Source organism: Candoia aspera, chromosome 17 (genome assembly GCF_035149785.1).
Source record: "Candoia aspera isolate rCanAsp1 chromosome 17, rCanAsp1.hap2, whole genome shotgun sequence".
NCBI classification, from domain to species: domain Eukaryota; kingdom Metazoa; phylum Chordata; class Lepidosauria; order Squamata; family Boidae; genus Candoia; species Candoia aspera.
Window position 1 is genome coordinate 3,977,476 of NC_086169.1, and position 18,762 is coordinate 3,996,237.

The 18,762-nt window shown below is 52.1% G+C and overlaps 2 protein-coding genes across 2 annotated transcripts in view; one reads left to right on the forward strand and one right to left on the reverse strand.

The window, feature by feature from the left end:
• TTC9C (tetratricopeptide repeat domain 9C) overlaps positions 1 to 18,762 on the forward strand; it is a 395,268-nt gene that overhangs the window by 90,767 nt on the left and 285,739 nt on the right. The window lies entirely within an intron of this gene.
• On the reverse strand, positions 6,548 to 18,326 carry LOC134506398 (palmitoyltransferase ZDHHC3-like). The gene is made up of 9 exons (XM_063316573.1): positions 18,161 to 18,326; positions 16,880 to 16,968; positions 14,047 to 14,132; positions 12,942 to 13,054; positions 12,264 to 12,325; positions 10,533 to 10,653; positions 8,611 to 8,683; positions 8,054 to 8,186; positions 6,548 to 7,953 (listed from the first exon to the last, which is right to left on the reverse strand). The coding sequence occupies exons 1-9, from the start codon at positions 18,319 to 18,321 to the stop codon at positions 7,859 to 7,861; spliced, it is 933 nt and encodes a 310-aa protein (XP_063172643.1). The 5' UTR covers positions 18,322 to 18,326; the 3' UTR covers positions 6,548 to 7,858.

The window sequence follows — 18,762 nt, forward strand, 5'->3', positions numbered from 1 at the left end:
GCAGGCGGCAAGTGTCACTTGCACACACAGCTGCTACAACTTGGACACCTTTCCCTGTCCCTAGGTCAGTGTTTCTGGCCACTTTAAGAGGGGTGGACTTCAACTCCCAGAATTTCCCAGCCAGCCATTCTGGCTGGGGAACTCTGGGAGTTGAAGTCCACCCCTCTTAAAGTGGCCAAGGTTGAGAAACACTGCCCTGGGTTCTCCATGTATGCCCCAGCCCACCCCCCAGGCATGGAGATGGTCCGGCCTGAAGCACCTCCTTGGATTGTCCAGTGCTTTTAAAACAGGAGGGGATCTCTTCTCCCATTTTGGGGGGCAGCAGCAGAGCAGGAAAACTGAAGGAGTGGGCTGCGCTCCCAACAATTGGCTTCCAAGCTCCCTCTTTTGCTTAGCACTCTTTGGCCTTGCTTGATCTTCTTGGAGTGTCCCTAACCCCGAAGTTTCCCCCTGGAGGGGCGGATCTATTTAAAACCTCTGTAGAACCAGAGGAGGACCCCTTCGATGCAACACCCCCGTTTCCCCCACCCCACCCTGTTCCTCCACCGGCCAAAGGGATTGCCAACCGAAGTTAATTTAATTAAGTTATAATTTAACGGGCAGCAGCCAGTCTCTTGGACCCTGAGGCGAGTCCCCTGGGCCGGGAGGTGGGACCTGTGTATCCATTTGGTTTGTAAGCACTATGTTAATATTATTAATTATTGTTTATTAATGGTTTGTTTTCTAAAAGCAATAAAGTGGTGCCGGTTTTATTTAATGCTATTTATAAACTGAGTCCTGGTTTCTTTATAGGGGTGAGACCCAGCTCAAGGCAGGAGGGGGTGGAAATTAGCAGGTGGTGTATACAGGTACTCCTCGACTTACAACCATTTGTTTAGCGACCATTCGAAGCTACAACAGCACTGGACAAAGTGACTTATGACCAGTCCTCACACTTATGACCGTTGCAGCACCCCTGCAGTCACATGATTACAGTTTAGGTGCTTGGCAACTGGCTAATGCTTACGATGGTTGCAGCATCCCGGGGTCACGTGATCGCCATTGGCAACCTTCCCAGCCGGCTTCTGACAAGCAAAGTCAATGGGGGAAGTCAGATTCACTTAACGACCACTGTGATTCCCTTAATGACCATGGCAAAAGGCCCTAAAATCAGGTGTGACTCGCTTAACAACTGCCTCGCTTAGCAACAAGAGTTCCGGTCCCAATTGTGGTCGTAAGTCGAGGACTACTTGTAATAAAATCAGGCATGAAGAAGAGGGAGGCACATAGAACTCAAAGTCACTCACTAACCTTGGCAGAAGACTCAAAGCAGACAACCCCAAATCCTTTTTCATCTGGCTCAGAGCTAGTTTTTGGAGTCCATGGGCTTAGCTTTAAAAGAGGGTGGGCAGATTTGTAGAGAAGTATTCAGATCTATTCTGTTTGGGGTGATCTTCCCAGGAATCCTCTGAGGCAAGGCACTGCTCAAGAGCAATGGTTGCAAGCCAAGAGCCAGAGGGGGAAAAAAATCCTGTCTTGCTTGGATGATTTTTTGGAAGGAGCTCTTTGGATAAGCTTCGTTGAGCTGCTGGGGCACGTAATGGTCGTAAAGGATCAGGCTGACCTGCAACCGTGTACACGGGACGGAGGGCAGGGCTGGCTAAGCGGGGGTAGGGCAGTGACTTTAAGGTTTCCCAGAATCCCCCAGTGAGACGCCCCTGCAGCATTGTGGGAAACGCAAAACAGCGGCTAATGCCAGCTGTCCAGCCTGGACTAAGGAACGGGGGTGGAATCTGGGGAAGCCATAAACTCAGGTGGCTGATCCCACCCCTGCCTGCGGACAGCTGTTGCCTCCATCAACTTCTTCCCCAGGCACATCCTCACCGTTCCTGCCCGACAGCTGTTTTTGTCCCTTTAGTGGCTCGGCCTCCTCAAACGGCAAAAATGAAATTCCAGACCGCGCTGGACGGGAGACCCTCAAAGGTCAAGGCTGCCCATCATCGCTTCCCCATCTCTGCTAGGGTCCTGTTGTCTCTGCCTTGGATCCCTGCTTTCCCTAGGCCGCCTCCACCACCTTCTCGGACTCAGCCCAGCCCTGGGCCCATCTCCAGCTCCCTCGGCTTCCCAAGGCAGCGGAGCTGCAGATGGGAGGCAGAGCCCACAACGGAGGCTGCGTTTTCCATTTCTGCGAGGGAGGGGGAGAAAAGCGGGAAGGGACTGCAGCATCGTCAGCCTCGCTGGTTATGATTCGAAAAGGATCCGAAGGGACCGAGCCACAAATACTAAAGCATCACCTTCAACCGGGTGAGATCTGTGCTGGCCCAGTCGTTCATGCAAGGGAAGGCTGGCGACTCTGACGATCATTCTGCCAATTGGCATATACAGGTAGTCCTCGTTTAATGACCATTCGTTCAGCGATGGTCAAGACTTACGACGGTGCTGGAAAAACCGACTTATGACCAGTCCTCATACTTTGAGCCGTTGCAGTGTCCCATGGTCACGACTGCCACATTTGACCTTCCCAGCTGGCTTCCGGCAAGCAAAATCAATGGGGAACTGCGTGATTCACTGAACCACCACGTGGCTCGCTTAATGACGGTGGTGATTTGCTTAATTGCCGTTGTAAAAAAGTTTGTAAAATTGGGTCAGATTCACTTAATGACCGCTTTGCTCAGTGACTGAAATTCCGGTCCCAATTGTGGTCGTTAAGTGAGGAGTACCTGTATGAACAAGCTTCTGGTATCAATGGCCAGGACATGATCTCTCTTCCCGTCACCATAAACAGCAAAATCTCTTTCGCATTTGTGACCAGAACAGCCAAACCCAGAGATCCTCTATAAACTAGGCCAGTTGCCCTTAAAAAATGTGCAGGAATCAAAAAACAACAACAGTTTTGTGCCAAGCTGTGCACAAAATAAGGTGTTACAATAACCCACCCTCTTGGTTGTTGTTGTTTATTCGTTTAGTTGCTTCCGACTCTTCGTGACTTCGTGGACCAGCCCATGCCAGAGCTTCCTGTCGGTCGTCAACACCCCCAGCTCCCCCAGGGACGAGTCCGTCATCTCCAGAATATCACCCATCCACCTTGCCCCTGATCGGCCCCTCTTCCTTTTGCCCTCCACTCTCCCTAGCATCAGCATCTTCTCCAGGGTGTCCTGTCTTCTCATTATGTGGCCAAAATATTTCAGTTTTGCCTTTAATACCATTCCCTCAAGTGAGCAGTCTGGCTTTATTTCCTGGAGGATGGACTGGTTTGATCTTCTCGCAGTCCAAGGCGCTCTCAGAATTTTCCTCCAACACCACAGTTCAAAAGCATCGATCTTCCTTCGCTCAGCCTTCCTTATGGTCCAGCTCTCGCAGCCATATGTTACTACGGGGAACACCATTGCTTTAACGATGCGGGCCTTTGTTGTCAGTGTGATGTCTCTGCTCTTGACTATTTTATCGAGATTTGTCATTGCTCTTCTCCCAAGGATTAAGCGTCTTCTGATTTCCTGATTGCAGTCAGCATCTGCAGTAATCTTTGCACCTAGGAATACAAAGTCTTTCACTGCTTCTACATTTTCTCCCTCTATTTGCCAGTTATCAATCAAGCTGGTTGCCATAATCTTGGTTTTTTTTTGAGGTTTAGCTGCAAGCCAGCTTTTGCACTTTCTTCTTTCACCTTCATCATAAGGCTCCTCAGTTCCTCTTCGCTTCGCTCCTTCTTCGCCCTCTTGGTTCTTTGCTTTTATTTAAACCTTAATACCCACTGATTGGACCCAGCTGAAAATAAGGGACACTTAAGGACGAGGCGATCACTCAACATGCAATCACTTAACTGGGAATCTGATCTGAATGCCCAACCTGAGTTCACAGACCCTGCAGCCATAACTAAGTCCCTGTCTCGATCTCTCCGCTCTTTCTTCAAATCAAAATCAAAATCAAAATCAAAATCAAAATCAAATCTTTATTACAGCATAAGGAGGGTGGGGTACAATCAATTAAAAAGCTTAGAAACACATAATATGTAATAATGAAAAGCTCTTTGATTCAGCCGCCGATTTATTTATACAGAGGACCCGGGTTTTGGCTGGTGCCTTGTCAAACAGCCAGGCATCGGAAACGCAGATTTCCTGCCAATGATCCAAGATGCTTTGAATTTACTCTACCCATCCCTTGCCACAGGACACCAAAGTGGCATTCGCACAGGCTCCCAATTTGTGCCACCTGTAGCAAGGCAAGGCGACAGTTGTGGGCCATCCTGCCTTTGCAAGGCCAACAAAGGAGCCAACCCCAACGGAGGGCATCTAACATCCCGGGGTAGCCGAAAAAATAAAACAAAACAAAACCAGTTATCTTTTAAAACTGCAGAGTGAGAACTGGGAGTGATCTGAAGAAACATTCCCACATTATCTAATTCCAGAAATCTAAGCTTGCCTGCTCCCTCCCAGCGTCTCGCCGAAAGTCACAGCAGGCGTATTTTTGTGATTTACATTCGTGCCTGGTTCTGTACTGAATACCGATTCTAGCTTTTCCTGAATTTCCCTTGCCACACAGAGATGGGGAGATGTAGACCCAAAGGCCCAGAGACCAAGAGGTGTTTGTATGTGTGTATTTTCCACCCCCACTCCACCCATCGGAGACGGAGCCCTGAGAAAGTCACCTGGACTTTCACAAGCGCAAAGTTGCCCAAAATACCCACGCAAAATGTACAGGCACTGATTTCCGACTTTTTAGCAAGGTGCCGCCTAAAGGACTCTGTACATGGACAGAGGGATGGGGATGATGGGAAGGACGAGCTAGGCAGTCCTACTGGATTATTCCTTCTTCCTCCTCCTCCTCCTCCTCTTCATACACAGTTGGATCTAGGTAGATATACTGGATTATCATTTCTTCTCCTACAGTGGGATCATATGATATACCAGACCTGGTTACTAAATTAACTCATTTTCTGGGCTTTATAATACCCTGAACCAGAAAGCAATGAAACGGGGCAGGTTTGCAAAACACGCTAAGGCACTTGAAATCCGCTTGAAATCCTCGCAGCCTGAGTCCCCAATGCAGCTGTTAAATCTCATGGATGTCTCTGCGAGCTCAGACATACTTTACAAACTTCCCAATATCCCTACTAACAACAAAAAAAAAACCTCTCTCCAGAATTTTACTCTCCAAAATCTCTTCCTTCTGAGCTCTCCCTGCGTTTTTTAAATCCCCAAAAGGGATGGTTGTTCTCTGGAGTAGCAAGGGTTGGACCCCTGCTTTGAAAGCAACGTATCCAGCAAAATCCGGGCACTCAAGTTTCAACCCAAGTTTCACGATCCCCTCTCAGCTGCATCCAGGACGTCTGTCAGTGCGTGAGGGTCTTGAAAATGAAAACAGGCCAACCGACAAAAGCATTGCCTTAAAATGTGCAAACGTCACATGTTTGACCCCTCTGGGTAAGTATCTGACATAAAGAGATCCTAAGAAACAGCAGAACACTTCAAGGAAACATTAATTTGACAGGCAGCATGAGTTTGCAGCAGGAACACCGTCCAAAGGACACGAAGATTACAGATCCGTCTCCACCCTGTCGCCCTTGCGTTTGCGGGCTGTTGAAATCGCAGCTCGATGGTACAAAATTGCCCCAATTCGGTGCCACCCGCTTCCTGTTTTCTGTTCCTTTTGCAAAAAAGGTTCAACCTTCAAAACGGGTTTCCCAAGTTTGAATGAAACCACTGGCTTTTTAAAAATTACACAAATAAGGGGATGGGGGGGAAAGGGGGCTCGCACAGGTACAAATCAAAGGTAATAGCCACCCCGATGAGGTTTACTGAGAAAAGGAAAAAACAGGAGCACTATAGGGCTGGGGGCGGGGATGAGAGAAAGTAGCCATTGATGGAGGAAAAAGGGGGTCAAAATGATATGAAGGATTTCCTTCCGAATAGATATCAAGGCTAATCTGCTTTTCCCTGAACACCTAGAAATCTCTCTTTTGGAAACTAAGGCTACAATTGGACTAAACTGGCATGGCAATGTCTGGTTTGGGTCAACCACAGAGCCGTGTTGGACACGCAAGGGGGGAGGCACATCCACAGCCAAGGAATGCGGCTTTCAGCAAAGGGGCAAAAGGGAACATGAGAGGGGGTTCAACCCCCTATTAGCAGCATTGCTCCCTGCCCATCTCAGATGCTCTGGATGAAGTATCAAAGCCTGCTGCTCGATTTGCCAGGGAAGAGGGCGCACCCGCACCCCAATTAAAAGCTTTCCGTTAGTGGAAATTAACAATTAACCGAAGGGCAGCTCCACAAAGCCCGCAGCAGAACTGGGGTCAGGATACTGGGGACCCCATCTGGTTAAAGCCTCTGGAAGCTCAGGCTGGGCTCCCCTGCTTTCTGAAGATGCAGTGGGATGGCAGGAAGAACTGGAAAACTTTTGAGATGTGGCCTTTTCATCTTCATAAACCAGTTCTCCTCCACCTGCAACGATTTAGAGCAGTGTTTCTCAACCTTGGCCCCTTTAAGATGGGTGGACTTCGACTCCCAGAATTCCCCAGCTGGCTGGGGAATTCTGGGAGTCGAAGTCCACCCATCTTAAAGGGGCCAAGGTTGAGAGACACTGGTCTAGATATAAAGGACCCCAGCTTCTATCAGCCCCAGGGATCCAAATGAGGGAAGGGCAATCCAGGGCCAGCAGTTGCCCAATTTGAGCAAAGCAACGGAGCAAAGGCTCATTCCTGGGACATTTGGTTTCAAAAACATCGGCTGCTGAACCTGTTACCCATTTAAGCTTTTTTTTTTTTTTCCCCCTAAACTGGAAATGAGGCAGACTCAATAAATAAAGTTAATAAATAAGTCTAGCTATACATACACAGGGGCCCAAGTATGACTTTGGAGGAAGCAGGAGACAAATTCAGGACAGGGGAAGCAACTGCATCTTCGTTTCTTCTCCTAGGTTTGGGAGGAGGAGGATGTCAGGGGGGACAGTCTCCCCCCTCCCCGCCCTGAAAAATCAGGCAGCGGCTGTGCTGCGTTGCTCATTGGATGCTCCGTGCTGGAAACAGGTAGCCAAATGAGCTGGTGAAATTACACAGCCCCCTTTAACCAGGCCTCTCACAGGTGATCCCCCACAATCTGGGAGCCGCTAGGCAGGGGCCCTGGGAAGCCAAAACGGATCACACTCACGGCCAAGCAGAAGGCGCACTGGAAAGGGACGCTGTGTTTGGAAAGGTGCTGCCACCTGTTCTTCTGGACCGACCCCGCTGTTCTGGGGACAAGGGAAATACGGTTGTCCCTTCCGCACATGCCCACGCAGGAGGTCAAAGGCTTCTGGAGATAAATACTTAATTGGGACGGGGTGGGGCGGCCAGCCCAAAGGGGAACAATTTTGCCTTCCCCGCCCGTTGATTTCCCATTAACGGGAGGTCCCGGTCACCGTTAGAGGCGTCGGGCGATCGGCCAACGATACAGGTGGCCACTGCTCCTCCCCTAGACTTTCTCGTTCTTGGAGGTTGGGAGGACCAACCCGTTTGAATGGCTGGTGGGGAGGCGGGGATCAGCTCGAAAGAAGCAGGTACTCCGTCTCACCCCCACTTCTGTCTCGCAGGCCCACTTCTCAGTTTCCAAAGAGGATCTCAACGTGGTGCGGGCTGCGAGCAAGGCTGCCATTTGGAGAAATGCCCCCGCGGGCCAGGAGTTTGAAAGAAGAGGCAAGGACGTGCCGGCGGCCACTGAGTGCTGAACCCTGGCAAGCCCGCCGCGCCCCCTTCAGCATCTGACAGACCCTTTCCGGCTCCGGCCACTTCGTCCTGTCTTCTTTCGCTCAGGAAGCTGAAGCAAATGAAGGCGGGTGACGCTTTGCCGTCGCTGAGAGAGAGAGAGGAGGGAGGGCAGAGGCAGAGGGCCAGGCCAGAGGGGGGTCACACGTCGTAGTTAGGCAGATAGCTGTAAGAGGGCCCGCCGCCGGCCGCCGGAGAACTGCAGTTGCACGGGAAAAACCAGCAGATCACAAAACCTGGATGGAAAAGGGCGGAGGAGAGATTTGGTTGGGCAGGAGCGAGGGCACGGAAAAGAACCCCCCCCCCCGCATGCCCTCAGCCACGCCGCGGACGCACCTCGGCCAAACACCTCACGCAGCAGGGCGATCTTGGGCTTCCGGGTGTGGCTGCCTCCCCGGGGGGGAGCCTCTTTCAGAAGCCGGTTGCGTAGCTGCTCTACCGGGGTCTCGTCCGTGATGATGGAGACCAACTGGGGAGCACAGAGAGCAGGGAGAGGAAGGGGTGATAGGCTCTGGGGTGTTCTCAGGTGACGGCTTTCTCTGACCCCGGGCTTGCTAGTAGAGGGGCGAGCAGCCTCTGAAGGGCAATCAATTTCCCGTCCCCTTGTTGGCCTTGCCAGGTGGGCCAGACAGGAAACACGACCAGATGAGCTAATTCTACTTTATTGTAAGGCTATTTTAACAGAATCTTGTGAGTCTGAAAGTACAAATCTCCTGCCGTCTCCTTCACAGCCCGAGAAACCAGGGAGGGTCCCTTCTGAGCCTCTTTCTCCACCCATTATGCAGCTGCGGGCTAAGCCGCCTCTTATCTGACCGTTCCCTCGGCAGCATCTCTTCGCCCCGTCTCCCAAGGTGCTTCCCACATCCCATTACACACACCCGCCTTAACCTCACCTGGTCATAAAATATCACCATGACAAACAGCCCAAAGAGGATGGATTCTACCAGCAAGATGATGCGGTGGGCACTGGGGGGGAAAAAGGAGAGAAGGCAGTGATTGGTTTGGGAGTTAAGATACAGGAAATCCCTCTGAGGTTTTCAGCTGCAGAAGATGCTGGGTTTTTAGGAGAAGGCTGGCTTGCTCATCACGCACAACTTCCAGGCAGGGAAATGTAGTGGTCCTCATCGTTTACTTCCCAGATCCTGAAGGGAGACTGCAAGCCAGAACGGCTGATGGAGATCCCTGGATGCAGAAACCCATCTGGAGGGAACCAAAGCCAGGAGTGGATGGACCACTGAGAGTCCAGCCTGCAAGCCAAGCATTTATGGTCACTCCAGCAATGGTCAAGAGTGGCCTTCTCCAACCTGGCACCCCCCTTGCCCCCCATATGTTACAACAATTCCCAGGACTCTGAGCCAACGGGCTGGGTAGAAATGCGGGCATTGCCACCCCGAGACACAGAGAGGGTGTTTAAATAGAGAAGGCTGCCTAACAGAGTGTTTCTCAACCATGGCAGCTTTAAGATGGGCGTATTAAGATAAACGAAGGAAAATTTCAGGGCCTTCTGTCTACAGAGATGGGAGCTGAAAAGGGGAAATGCACTGCGCCGAGGCTGTCGAGGAAGGGTGCTCCCAAGGTCGCACATTCCAAGCAAATGAATGCAGAGCCGTTACTCTGCAAGGCTGGCTGGGGAATTCTGGGAGCTGAAGTCCACCCATCTTCAAGTTGCCAAGGTTGAGAAACACTGGCCTAACAGCAACTCCCATCTGCATGCTTGTGTCTGCGTCTGCGTTCCTCCCAAGTAAGTACAGGAGGAGGCTTTTCTCGCTACCAAATGTTAAAAAAGGTTTTAACGATGTTTTCTAAAGAGGGAGTAATGGCTCTGTATTCATTTGCTTAGAATGTGCGACCTTGGCAGCACCGTTCCTTGACAACCTAGACGCAGCGCATTTCCCCTTTCCAGTCCCCATCTCTGTAAACAGAAGGCCCTGAAAACTTCCCTCATTTATCTGTTAATGTCCCAGCTTGCGTACTCATTGGCTAAGCATCGTGGGATTGCAGATCCACAACACGGAGAGCTAGGTGGAAGACCAGCAGTCTTCCGGAAGTTTCAAACTACAACTCCCAACAGTCTCTGCAACAGTGGGGGGTTCTGGGAACTGCCAATCAGCAACACCTGGGGACTGCAGAGTGCTCTTAATCTCCTCCCGTCTGTTGGGACTCTAAATGTTATTTATCAAATGCATATAGCCGCCCATCTCACAGATAAACAGCACGCCACCTTCCACCTTCGCTGAGCCTTACTATTTCCCAATCGAGCAGAGAGGGGCCACGCTTGTACATTGTGCCGAGCCTTGTTCGCACAAAGATTTCTCTTCAATCACCCCAAAACCTGGCTTCGCACAACACACAAACCCAACAGCCAACGAACGACAGGATGGCTTGGTGCGAAGCGCCTTTCAGGGCCAAATCAGTCACAGAGTTCCAGCCTCCTAAATGTTTTGAGACAGAACGACGACCGGAAGCAACCTCCGGTTCCGTCCACATCCACGGCCCCACCATCCGCAGTGGGAGAGCACGGAGAGGCTCCAGGGTGGAAACGAAAACGATTCTCAAACTTCTGCTGTTCCCAGAAGCCGAGAGCTTGGCTGTTTCATAAAGGCCAGCTTGGCGCATCCTCCCCTCCCTCCGGCCCTGGGCCAACGTTCTGGCGCTCCCGCTGTTCTTGGCAGGAACTCTGACATGGCAATGCCTTTGACTGTAAGGCCAAGTTTTTAAAAGCACAAGGCCTCTACTACACGCACACACACACCTCTCCCCTTTCTGGCTTTCTGAAAAAACGATTGGGCGGTAGAAGGCAGGCAGGGGCACTCACATTTGGACCCGGTCACCAGGAACGCCTCCCTCGGCTCCCGATGCTTTGCTTGCTGAGCTCCTGTCAATGGGCCACAGCCAGGTGGCCAGCACCAGTCCCATGGCGTACAGACTGGCCAAGCCTGTGGCCGAGAGAATTAGAGAATTAGGTCAGCCGACGCCAGGAAAATTGAAGAAGAGCGGGGGGGAGGCTCTGACCCAGCTCTCTGTCTCTATCCATCATCAACCCTAAAGGCTACTTGCCATCGATTCCCACGTACGGTCAGAGAAGGCAGTGGATATGGAAAGGATTTCCCCATGCAGTTTTGGGAACCTTCAGGAGCTTATGTTTGTTTGTTTATTTATCAAATTTTATCACTGCCCGTCCCCCCCGCCCCCGTTTCAGTGAGTTTCCCAGCCCTTGTGCTGAAAAGAAAGGGGAGGAGATGGAGCCAGGGTCTCCTGGCTGGGGATTTGGCGTGGGAGGGGGGATAGCCAGCCATGGGGGGGGTTGGCACCTTGATGGAGCCAACGATAAGATTGTTACTCGCCGTCTTGAATTCTGAGATTTGAGATTTTGCACTTTTATCTTTATCTTTATACGTATTTGTATTTATACTGCATGGCTTTAGCGGTAGGTTATTTTTATTTCTAATTGGCTGTAAACCGCCCAGAGTTGTAATATGAGACGGGCAGTAGAGAAACACGACAAATAAAATAAAATATAAATAAATAAATAAATAAATAAATTTGAGGTGCTCTGCTCCACCACACAGAGCAAGCTGGCAAGTTTCCAGAGGCTGAGGAGGAAAGAGAGGAAGGTGGCCTTGCAAAGGTGTTGGGAGAACAAGGCGAGGCTGGGAGGGGGGGTGCAGTTAAGCGTTGGGGGAGGTGGGGGACATCAGGGAAGGGTCTGGGAAGCTCCCCCGTATCCCGCCTCCTCTGGCTTAAACCCCGAAGAACGCGCTGCCTGCGTGGGAAACCCTTCAGCTGGGTGCGCGCCCCGTCTTCCCAAAGTCAAGACAGCCTGCCAAGCGGGCAGGCTTCCCCCAGACGCTGGCATTTAAGGATTCCAGTGGGGAGTTGAAGGCAGCAACAAAGCTGGTGGTTGCGGGGCGGCAAATGGAAAAATCGTGCGTCATAGAGGCTGAAAGTGGAATCCGGGACGGCAGTGGCTGGCGCTGGGGCCACTCCAACCCGCATAGGGAGACGATACCAGGAGGTGGAAACCAGTTCTGGGGTTCACATCAGTGTTTCTCCACCTTGGCAAGTTTAAGACGGGTGGACGTCAACTCCCAGAATTCCCCAGCCAGCCAAGCTGGCTGGGGAATTCTGGGAGTTGACGTCCACCCGTCTTAAAGCTGCAAAACGCTGCTTTGCACAGAAAACAAGCACGTGGAGACCCAGCGGAAGAACGGTGTGCCTGCAGCAGCCCCCAGTGGCTGAAGGGAGCAATTGAGGCTCTGATTTTGGAAAGCAGACCTTTGCCCAGGTGTGGGGGGGGGGCTGAATTGGGTCCACCCCGCATTGTGAGGTCTTCCAAGACCCGCAACGTTCCACACGAAGGGGGAGTCGGCTCAGCTAACCGTACAAGCTTCTTGGTCTTCTCTTTTCCTTGACGGTGAGCCCCAGAGCCACACCAGTCTGGGGCTCAGTTGTCGGGGGACAACTGAGAATCCTGCCGCAGCGCTCTGACCACCCCCCTCAAGTCCCTCCTAGGATGGACCGCAGCCGCCCAGCTCCTCCAACATACCTGTGTAGAAAAGGAACTGGATAAAGTATTTCTGGTTCAGTTCCCCAACGCAGTTGTTGATCCTGTCGAGAAAGGGGGTGTTTTATAACAGAAGCTCGGGACTAGGCCAAATAAAGTAAAAAGAGAAAGTTACAGGCAGTCCTCGACTTACGACCACCACTGGGACCAGAACTTCCGTCGCTAAGTGAGGCAGCTGTTAAGCGATTTTACAACCTTTTTTGCTGCGGCTGTTAAGCAAATCACGTGGCCGTGAAGCGAATTCGGCTTTCCCCGTTGGTTTTGCTTGTCGGAAGCCGGCTGGGAAGATCGCAAATGGCAATCATGCGACCTAGGGATGCCGCAACCGCCATAAATACACGCTGCTGCCAAGCGCCTGAATTTTGATCATGTGACCATGGGGGCACTGTGACGGTCATAAGGGTGAGGACTGGTCGCACGTCACTTTTTTCAGTGCCGTCGTAACTTCAAACGGTTGATAGACGAATGGTTGTAGGTCAAGGACGACCTGTATCTCTGACTCCGAGCAAAGGGACAGTTGCCGAGTCAATATTTGCAAAATGAGTGGGAAAGCCAGCACCCCTCCCAGAAACCAAGCTGTACAACGGACCCCCATCATGCTAAGCAGCTCAGGGGCAGCTGTTGCCCGTCTCTGCCTGAGCCCGAGCAGCTGAACCTCACCAAGGGCAGTGATGATCCATCCGGCGCACGCAGCGGTGGCAAATCCGGCAGTGATGGGCCCGTGGTGGCCGATAGGTTTCACACCGGTTGCACACGGTCCAGTCTTCGTTACTCTAAAAAAAACAAGGAACGCTGGACAGAGCAAAGGGACCTGGAATACTTCCCCAGTTCATTTAGGCATCAGGGCCTGATCTTCCCCAGGAGAGTGACCTTCAGCCAGGACTTGACTGCTGCAGGATGAGGCTGTTACCACAGAGTCCTGGAGACAACTCCAGGTTTCTGAGGGCTCTGGGCCAAGAACTCTATGGTAGGACCCCTCCGCTTTTCTCCCAACAATCTAGGATTCCAAATGGCCTGCGATTCTTTCCATTCATCCATCCATCCATCCATCCATCCATCCATCCATCTTCCTTCCTTCCATCCATCCATCCATCCATCCATCCATCCATCCCACCTTTATTATTTTTATCAATAACTCAAGGCAGGGAACATACCTAATACTCCTTCCTCCTCCTATTTTCCCCACAACAACAACCCTGTGAGGTGGGTTGGGCTGAGAGGGAATCACTGGCCCACGGTCACCCAGCCGGCTTTCATGACTAAGGCGGCACTAGAACTCACAGCCTCCTGGTTTCTAGCCCATGGCCTTAACCACCAGACCAAACTATGCTGGGGCTTTGTGGGAAATTCAGACGGACGCTAGGATTCAACTGAAAAATGGGGAGGCAAGGAAGATATTGGCAGACTGCGAAGCCGGCAGTGGACTGAGAGACTCGGGGACTGACGCCAGCTATGCCGGCTCCTTGCGTTCTTCCAACTTTCATCATGCCAGGGCACAACTACACAGGTCAGGAAGAGCATGGCAGGTCCCCTCTGCCCAGTCAGTTTTTACTGACATGCTTCATTACAGAAGGAACGCCCTGCTGCCAAGCCGGCGGTACCTTCGCCTAGTTGGGTGAAGGGCAGTCGTGCCAACAAAGGAGAGTAAAGGAAATAATGACCATTTCTCTCCCCACGTGCCGTAGGTCCACGGCTATCAGCGGGGCCTGCAGGAGAGACCTTCGGCCTCTTCCGGGCACAGAAATCTGAAAAGACCACAACTCACATGGCTCTTCTGATATGCGGCATCTTTGCAGCTGCTGCTCCTCAAATCAGAGAAATCGAGGGCGGTATCAGGCAGGGGGACCACTCCTGAAGGAGGTTCAAAGGTCTTCGGTAAGCACGGTTTCATCTGGGCCACGGATCACTTTGCTACACGTATCAGCAGAGATGCCTCCCCGCCCACCGATTAAGTTGCTCAAATAAAGATTAAGATCTGTTCTGATCTTCAATAAGAGCACCCCCCACCCCACAAATGCCTCGGCACAAGTTGGTTCTGTGGTTTTGTTCCCCCCTGCCTCCCCCCCACCCCGGATCGCTCAGATTACTTATTTAATCTGGGACCCGAGGCTCTTTGGGACACCTGCCTACCAACAGACCCGCATCTCTTCAAATCCGGTGGCTATCCTTAGGCAACACGCTACGCCAGGTTTTACAGGTTAACAGGTAGTGGTTCACCCATGACGCTAAGCCACAATCGCGCTAAGCAAACGCACGCGGATCTCGTTACCCCTGCATGCGCACCCAGCCAGATGGCAGAGACCTGGGCCTAAACCCCCTTTCAGCCAGGAAACCAACAGACTGAGTTACCGTTGCTCCTTTTCACCCTATCTCCAGGGGGAGGCGATGGAGGTGCCCCTGCAACTTCAGACTACAATACCCCTAATTCCTGCCCTTTAGCCTCACCGGCAGGAGCCAATGGGAGCTTTAGTCCACGATGCCCAGAAGATGCGAGGCGGCTCGTGCTTGACTTAAAGCGCCCCACACAATCGTCACGAGGAGAAACGGGGGACATGTTTTCCCTCTCCAAAGCCTTACACAAGTGTAATTAAAGATAAATGGGTGGGGGCCTAGACAGGTCCACTGGTCAGAAATAATTTGCTCCGATTCCTCCATGCGATTTGTTTAAGCTCCTTTTCTTCCACACACCCTCCTCTTTCACTCTCTTATTCCTCACTTTATCGCAAAGACCCTTTTCTATGCCAGATCCCTCCATTTCCTGCAAGAGGGCTTTTTTTTTTTTAAAAAAGAGTTCTTCCTTCTGTAAGAAAAATAATATTATCTTCCAGATGAACATCTGTGTGCACATCTCCCAGCCCCACTGATATAGGAGGGTGGGGGTCTCCATCAATTGAATGCCCACCTCCCCCTCCTTTTTTCCTAGCACTTCCAGGAACAGCTAGTATAGATCTTGTAACTCCAAGGACATAATCCTGGGGACAAAAAAAGGAAAAAAGATGGCTTGCACGTCATGTCCCGTTCTCGTACTGTTCTGCAGCATCTGTTTGGCCACTGTTATAGTGTTGGTTCCCAGAAGGCTGTTTGGCCCAATCCAGCAAGGCCATTATTATATGTTTTAAAAAGCAAACAAATGAGAGAAGAAGCCAGCTGTGGGGGGGGGGGGAGGCAAAGGGAGCCACAACTCCCCCCCTCCACTTTCCCCTCATCGTTTTGAAAGCATATCCTCAGCTTCAAAAACGGGAACAGGACAAACTGCTAACAGTGATGCGGAGAGATTACTCAACCAAGATGTTCCCCTGGCAGTGACGCAGCAAAAGAACGTCTGCTTGATAAATATTTTGATTTTGGACCAGGAAAGAAGAACGCACACACGCACACACGCACAGAGGCCGAAATCTCAATACATCAATTTCAGCATCGGTCCCAAATGCCAGGGGCAAAAATAATCGAAGGCCTGTCCTGACTGCAGATAAACACTTTGAAAGGTTCACAGGCTTAAGGGAAGCTTCCCAAATGACCGTCCCCCCCCCCCGCCCCAAGCGTCCCAGGGTAAGATGACACTTCCGAGAACCGAGGCCACAACCTTCAGCTGGATCAGCTGGTAGAACAGTTACAGGATAAGCAAGGCATCTGCTCCCTCCACAGGCCTTAAAGCAGCACTGCAGGAAATGCGTCCGTATGAGCACAGCACGGCCTGAGCATTGCCGAGCCAAGGAGCATCTAAAGGGCACTTTTAAACCTTCCCTTGTAGCAGGGAACAAGCCTGTAGCCTTATTCTTTGCAGGGAACCTTTTTTTCCTTTTCCCTTTTTGCAAAAGGGACTGAAACACGAGCACAGGAGAGGGGAAGCAAGCTCAGAGGGCGTACGTCCACGCTGAAGCCACCTCCACTCCTGATCGGCAATAATTTAGATGCAGGTTTGTATCGACCCATAAATAACGATCGCAATACTGCGTGCAGCGAAGCACAGCTCACATTTATGGAGGAGGTCATACTTATTTTAAAGGAAGTTTCATTGTGTTCACAGACAACCAACCAGAGAATTTAGCCTACGTATGAACAGGAGTTGGAAAGGACTTTAGAGGATAATGCAGCTCAACGCGCTGATCAGGATATACATTATTGTGTTGTGTTTATTAATGCCTGTACACTGGGGCTGAACACAACAATCCCAGCTTGAGGCAAAAGCTTCCACAGAGTAAGCATGCATTGGCAAGAGTGCAACCAGATTCACACATCACCCAAAGCCAGGGTGTTTCAAACTCGGCCACTTTAAGATGTGTGGACTTCAACTCCCAGAATTCCCCAGCCAGCCGATGGGAGCTGAAGTCCACACATCTTAAAGTGGCCGAGTTTGAAAAACACTGCCCTAAGCTATGGACTGTTGAGAAAGCCATCCCCGGCTAGATCGAGGCATTCTGTTGTGCCATAAAGCACGGTTTACAAAAGCTGACCTGGGTTCACAGGCCGCAGGAAAACGACACAAACACACAACTCAGCACAACAGCCGGACCTATTGCCATCCGTGCGCAAAATGGTGCTTTTGCCAAAATACGGCGTGGGACTCGGAGGCCAAACGGAAAGAAATAGAGAGTCACCTGGGTCAGCGAAAACAGCCCTCGTGTGGCAGACCAGGAGCATCAGGACGATGAGGTTGAAAGCCACAGCATGGAAGGGACACCACAGGCTAGGTCACAAACAATACGGTTAAGATCATTAACACATTGCTAAGTGCCCCCTCCCCAGTCAGCATCTGCTTTGCACAAAGTCCCTTAGCAATTAAAACAATCCTGAAGTCCCTGATTATCTGATGGCAGACAGGACACCAAAGTAGGGTAATTCGACGCCCCCAGCAATCTTTGGCTTCCTTTGCAGAAACAAGGTGATTTGTTTCATGACGTTTGGGTCAGCCGAAAGGGCAAAAACCTGGGCACGGAGAGCTCTCTGCCCACTTGCCAAATCCTGCGGGGCAGGCAGGAGGAGGACCTGGATGCAGAAACGAAGGGCAACAGTCCAGTAAAGAGAGGTAATTGTACATTAGTCTGGCCCACAAATAATTCACACAGCACATTTCGTGGTTCCTCATGCAGGGGGGCGGGGTGGGGAGACCATTTATTTATTTGTAAGTGACTTAAGGATACGGGAAGGCAGAAGCCGCAGCATTGCGCTCTCCATTTTTTAAAAAATTGCAACTCAGGTCAGGTTTTCCTAAGTCTTATGCTTGGGTTCCGCCCCCTTTCTACCCTCCCTGCAGAGGGTATGACCTTGAGGGTTCCAGGGCATGTGAAGAGTTCCACACCCTCCCCAAGACCTTCCTCCTGTCTTCCTCCTGTCCTGCCTCCCAGAAGGGGCCAACCCCCACCCCCATCCTGCATATTCGGATCCCTTTTCTGCTTCCAAGGTTCGGTTTTTCAGAACGAATTTTGATGCGTGAAGCCTCTGGCCACGCCAAGAGTTTCAAAGAGGCGCAGAATTGAGCAGAGGCGTCGGCCCCCTTGCAGACCCTTCTCCCCCTTCAACGAAAGGGTTTAGAGCCCCCCCGTCCCATCCCCCACCCAAGAAAAATTAGGAGAGGCTTTTGCCCCAGGAAAGGCAAAAGAGACTAATTCTGGCACTGGGAAAAGGTATCATCCCCATATTTACAATCATAATCATAGGCCGCCGAGCTCCTGGGCGTGTGCAGAGGGCACCTTCCTCCTCCTAGGTCACCGAGCTCCTGAACATGTGCAGAGGGCAGCGAAGCCCTCCACCTCATCATTGGTTTCCCCTCCCAGGCACAGAGGGCCCCTTTCCGCCCCGGGGAAAGACACCCAAAGCCAAAGCGCGACGCTCCTGGGCATGTGCAGAGGGCCGCTCCCGAGGGACGGGGGCGGGCCTACCTGCCCCGGAAGCCCGGCTGGAGCAGGACGTGCTCCAGGATGACATAGTCGGCGTAGCCCACGCTGAGGTAGGTGAGGAGGAGGCAGAGCACCCCGCAGGGGTCCGCCCGGGATCCCCCCTGCCCGCCGCACCGGCACGGAGCCCCGGCCGCCGGCCCCATGGCAACCCCGGCCGCCGCTTCCGGTCCCGCCCCCGTCCGCCGCCCAGCCAATGAGCGCGCGCGCACGGAGCGCGGGGCGGGCAGAGGGCGTCGCGCGCGCCCGGCTCCCGTTGCCACGGCGACCAGGCCTCCCGCTGGAGCGCCCCCTTTCGCCCGGCCCTTTCTCCCCCTCCTCCTCCTCCTCCTCCTCCTCCTCCCGGCCGAGCCTACCTCGCAGGGCTGTTGTGAGGATGCAATTTGGGGAGAGCACTAGCCCTCGCCTGCAGCGCAGGAAGGGCAGCGGCGTAGTCAAGAAGCTGTTTCTTCTATCTCCGGATCAGGCAGCAGCCCTGGGCTGCGGGAGAGGCGCAACATCTGGAGGAGGGCTGCAGATGTTCCCCACCACCACCATTGCCAAATCTCTGCAAGCCTTTGGGTGGCCTTCTGAGGAGAGGCCCAGAG

Bases quoted from the DNA above. Each gene is read 5' to 3' on its own strand.
- LOC134506398 (XM_063316573.1), bottom strand. From the start codon at position 18,321: ATGGGGCCGGCGGCCGGGGCTCCGTGCCGGTGCGGCGGGCAGGGGGGA. The intron at 16,969-18,160 runs GTAGGCCCGCCC...TTTGTGACCTAG, and splicing joins CAGCCGGGCTTCCGGGGCAG to CCTGTGGTGTCCCTTCCATG. The intron at 7,954-8,053 runs GTGCGTCCGCGG...TTTTCCATCCAG, and splicing joins GCGTGAGGTGTTTGGCCGAG to GTTTTGTGATCTGCTGGTTT.